This window comes from Anoplopoma fimbria, chromosome 11 (assembly GCF_027596085.1).
Source record: "Anoplopoma fimbria isolate UVic2021 breed Golden Eagle Sablefish chromosome 11, Afim_UVic_2022, whole genome shotgun sequence".
NCBI classification, from domain to species: Eukaryota; Metazoa; Chordata; class Actinopteri; order Perciformes; family Anoplopomatidae; genus Anoplopoma; species Anoplopoma fimbria.
Window position 1 is genome coordinate 288,497 of NC_072459.1, and position 5,000 is coordinate 293,496.

Sequence of the window (5,000 nt, forward strand, 5' to 3'; positions counted from 1 at the left end):
TATTATATATTTGTACTAGTTATTATTCTGTTAGTACTAGTTATTATATGTTTGTACTAGTTATTATCGGTTTGTACTAGTTATTATCTGTTTATACTAGTTATTATCTGTTTGTACTAGTTATTATCTGTTTGTACTAGTTATTATATGTTTGTTCTAGTTATTATATGTTTGTACTAGTTATTATCTGTTTGTACTAGTTATTATCTGTTTGTACTAGTTATTATATGTTTGTACAGTTATTATCTAGTTAGTTATTATATGTTTGTACTAGTTATTATCTGTTTGTACCAGTTATTATCTGTTTGTACTAGTTATTATATGTTTGTTCTAGTTATTATCTGTTTGTACTAGTTATTATCTGTTTGTACTAGTTATTATCTGTTTGTACTAGTTATTATCTGTTTGTACTAGTTATTATATGTTAGTACTAGTTATTATATGTTTGTACTAGTTATTATATGTTTGTACTAGTTATTATATGTTTGTACTAGTTATTATTCTGTTAGTACTAGTTATTATATGTTTGTACTAGTTATCTGTTTGTACTAGTTATTATCTGTTTGTACTAGTTATTATCTGTTTGTACTAGTTATTATCTGTTTGTACTAGTTATTATCTGTTTGTACTGTTATTATCTGTACTAGTTATTATATGTTTGTACTAGTTATTATATGTTTGTACTAGTTATTATTGTTTGTACTGTTATTATTCTGTTTGTACTAGTTATTATATGTTTGTACTAGTTATTATATGTTTGTACTAGTTATGTTTGTACTAGTTATTATCTGTTTGTACTAGTTATTATCTGTTTGTACTAGTTATTATCTGTTTTATATGTTTGTACTAGTTATTATATGTTTGTACTAGTTATTATATGTTTGTACTAGTTATTATATGTTTGTACTAGTTATTATATGTTTGTACTAGTTATTATATGTTTGTACTAGTTATTATTCTGTTAGTACTAGTTATTATATGTTTGTACTAGTTATCTGTTTGTACTAGTTATTATATGTTTGTACTAGTTATTATCTGTTAGTACAAGTTATTATATATTTTATTATATGTACTAGTTATTATATCTAGTTATTGTTAGTACTAGTTATTATATGTTTGTACTAGTTATTATCGGTTTGTACTAGTTATTATCTGTTTATACTAGTTATTATCTGTTTGTACTATTTATTATCTGTTTGTACTAGTTATTATATGTTTGTTCTAGTTATTATATGTTTACTAGTTATTATCTGTTTGTACTAGTTATTATATGTTTGTTCTAGTTATTATCTGTTTGTACTAGTTATTATATACTAGTTATTATATGTTTGCACTAGTTATTATATGTTTGTTATTATCTAGTTTGTACTTTATTATATGTTTGTTCTGTTATGTACTAGTTATTATCTGTTTGTACTAGTTATTATATGTTTGTTCTAGTTATTATCTGTTTGTACTAGTTATTATCTGTTTGTACTAGTTATTATCTGTTTGTACTAGTTATTATATGTTTGTACTAGTTATTATATGTTTGTACTAGTTATTATATGTTTGTTCTAGTTATTATCTGTTTGTACTAGTTATTATCTGTTTGTACTAGTTATTATATGTTTGTTCTAGTTATTATCTGTTTGTACTAGTTATTATATGTTTGTACTAGTTATTATCTGTTTGTACTAGTTATTATATGTTTGTTCTAGTTATTATATGTTTGTTCTAGTTATTATATGTTTGTACTAGTTATTATCTGTTTGTACTAGTTATTATATGTTTGTTCTAGTTATTATATGTTTGCACTAGTTATTATATGTTTGTACTAGTTATTATCTGTTTGTACTAGTTATTATCTGTTTGTACTAGTTATTATATGTTTGTTCTAGTTATTATATGTTTGTACTAGTTATTATATGTTTGTTCTAGTTATTATCTGTTTGTACTAGTTATTATCTGTTTGTACTAGTTATTATCTGTTTGTACTAGTTATTATATGTTTGTACTAGTTATTATCTGTTTGTACTAGTTATTATATGTTTGCACTAGTTATTATATGTTTGTACTAGTTATTATCTGTTTGTACTAGTTATTATCTGTTTGTACTAGTTATTATATGTTTGCACTAGTTATTATATGTTTGTACTAGTTATTATCTGTTTGTACCAGTTATTATCTGTTTGTACTAGTTATTATATGTTTGCACTAGTTATTATATGTTTGTACTAGTTATTATCTGTTTGTACTAGTTATTATCTGTTTGTTCTAGTTATTATTCTGTTAGTACTAGTTATTATATGTTTGTACTAGTTACTATCTGTTTATACTAGTTATTATCTGTTTATACTAGTTATTATCTGTTTGTACTAGTTATTATATGTTTGTTCTAGTTATTATCTGTTTGTACTAGTTATTATCTGTTTGTACTAGTTATTATCTGTTTGTACTAGTTATTATCTGTTTGTACTAGTTATTATATGTTTGTACTAGTTATTATATGTTTGTACTAGTTATTATCTGTTTGTACTAGTTATTATATGTTTGTACTAGTTACTATCTGTTTATACTAGTTATTATCTGTTTGTTCTAGTTATTATCTGTTTGTACTAGTTATTATATGTTTGTTCTAGTTATTATATGTTTGTACTAGTTATTATATGTTTGTTCTAGTTATTATATGTTTGTACTAGTTATTATCTGTTTGTACTAGTTATTATATGTTTGTTCTAGTTATTATCTGTTTGTACCAGTTATTATCTGTTTGTACTAGTTATTATATGTTTGTACTAGTTATTATCTGTTTGTTCTAGTTATTATACGTTTGTACTAGTTATTATCTGTTTGTACTAGTTATTATATGTTTGTACTAGTTATTATTCTGTTAGTACAAGTTATTATCTGTTTGTACTAGTTATTATTCTGTTAGTACTAGTTATTATCTGTTTGTACTAGTTATTATCTGTTTGTACTAGTTATTATTCTGTTAGTACAAGTTATTATCTGTTTGTACTAGTTATTATCTGTTTGTACTAGTTATTATCTGTTTGTACTAGTTATTATATGTTTGTACTAGTTATTATTCTGTTAGTACTAGTTATTATTTCATCTGGTTACAGGCTGTTGATGGTTGATGGTTCGACCTACCTCTTCAGCAACGCTGTGTCTCCAGTTTTTGAGCTGCACAGTCGTTCCCTCCTCAGAAACTCCATTTCCCAACAGCATTTGGGGCAAAGATGGAAGCTAAAACAATCATGAATTTATTTATTCATGAATAAAAAAATCTGACATACCAACAGCCTGACTGATGAACAAACTGGAGCTGTGGATTTATTACCTCTTGCAGCCTGAACTCGGTGCCGGTTTCATCTTTTAGGTCGAGCTGAGCTCTGGGAATCGAACACACGTGCTGCGGAGGATTCTGTAAGAAACAAGAAGTGACACACTGGAGGTTAAACAGCAAAGTTATTGAAGGATTCATATGTCAGCGCTGTGAACTCAACGTATTCCTCAGCCTGTGTGTGTGTGTGTGTGTGTGTGTGTGTGTGTGTGTGTGTGTGTGTGTGTGTGTGTGTGTGTGTGTGTGTGTGTGTGTGTGTGTGTGTGTGTGTGTGTGTGTTGTGTGTTGTGAAGACGTCGTTGTCATTCTGTGCGTGTGAAGGATAATCTTCCTCGGGCAGCGGAGGCTTCAGATAATCATAAAAATACAGAATTATTTTAATAAATCTAGATTTTCATTTTAATAAACACGACTTCTACTATTATATGAAGCTTATTTTGTAGTTGTGACATCACGCTGTGATTTAACTCAGTCAGACTTCAGTCATCCTAAACCAGACCTAATCCAGATTTATCTCAGGATCGTACCGGACCGTCGTCGGGCTTCCTGTTGGCCGGAGCTCCTGGGGGGAGGAGGGGGAGGAAGGAGAGAGCGGCTCCGGGGCGGCCCATGACGTGGCTCCTGAGGTGGGGTTGTGGTAGTAAAACCTCCCTGAGACCTCGTCCACCAGCTGCTCCCAACCAGCAGAACCCTGACAGGAAGCAGCTCACTTTCACTTCATGTGTTTACCTTAACGTTTGAATCTGGAGCACTTTGACCCTGAACACTACCTGAGAGGAGGCGGGGGAGAGCAGAGGGGAGGGGGAGGGGAGGTCAGCTGACCCCCTCGCTCCCCATCGACTGGTCCAGGTCTCCATCAGGGGGTGCGGGCCTGCGGGGTCAGGACCAGGTGGTCTCTCTGGTCCCAGGGTGGAAATAGAACTGCTTCCCGCTGTCCTGGTCCGTGTGAACCTGGAACCAGAGAGACGGGTTCTGTTCAGTAGAACCAGCTACACCACTGATGGTGCGTTCAGGTACACTCCTGTTTACTGCACCAATGTGGTTTTGACAACTTCAATAATTAAAAGTCTGGTTGAACTATCGTGATTGTTATCTCCATTATTGTTATTATTATTATAATTATTATTATTATTATTATTATTATTGTTATCATAATTATTATTGTTATTATCACTATTATTGTTATTATCATTATTATTATTATCATTATTGTTATTATTATTATTATTATTATTATCATTATTTTTATTATAATTATTATTGTTATTATCACTATAATCATTATCATTATTATTATTGTTATTATTATACATTAGTACATTTTGATGCTCGTACTTAAGAAAGATTTTGAATGTGTGGCTTTAACTTGTAACAGAATTTACATATATAGAATTTGTACTTTGACTGTTGACAGTAACCTAGCAACAGTGTTTAAATGAGATGAACTACCTAAATAACGGTGTCGTATACGACTATAAATGTTGTCTGTCCTGTTGAAGTGTCTTTGAGCAAGGCAGTGAACCGTCAGCTGTTCCTCAGTAGCACGTGAACCTGAACGTCTCAGATTACATCTATTCAACTTTAATGACCTCACAGAGTTCAGAAACATGTCAAACATGAAGAAGAATAAAATAAATGATCTATAAACAAAGTTGTAAACTTGAACGGTCCC

General features: G+C 30.0%; 1 protein-coding gene across 1 annotated transcript in view; it reads right to left on the reverse strand.

Annotated features, from left to right (window-relative positions):
• Positions 1 to 5,000, reverse strand: part of arhgap27l (Rho GTPase activating protein 27, like) — a 29,720-nt gene that overhangs the window by 11,118 nt on the left and 13,602 nt on the right. The window contains 7 exon segments of the mRNA XM_054607336.1: positions 3,136 to 3,231; positions 3,326 to 3,410; positions 3,613 to 3,674; positions 3,856 to 3,899; positions 3,902 to 4,019; positions 4,099 to 4,146; positions 4,148 to 4,279. Coding sequence (XP_054463311.1) covers positions 3,136 to 3,231; positions 3,326 to 3,410; positions 3,613 to 3,674; positions 3,856 to 3,899; positions 3,902 to 4,019; positions 4,099 to 4,146; positions 4,148 to 4,279 — 585 coding nt within the window.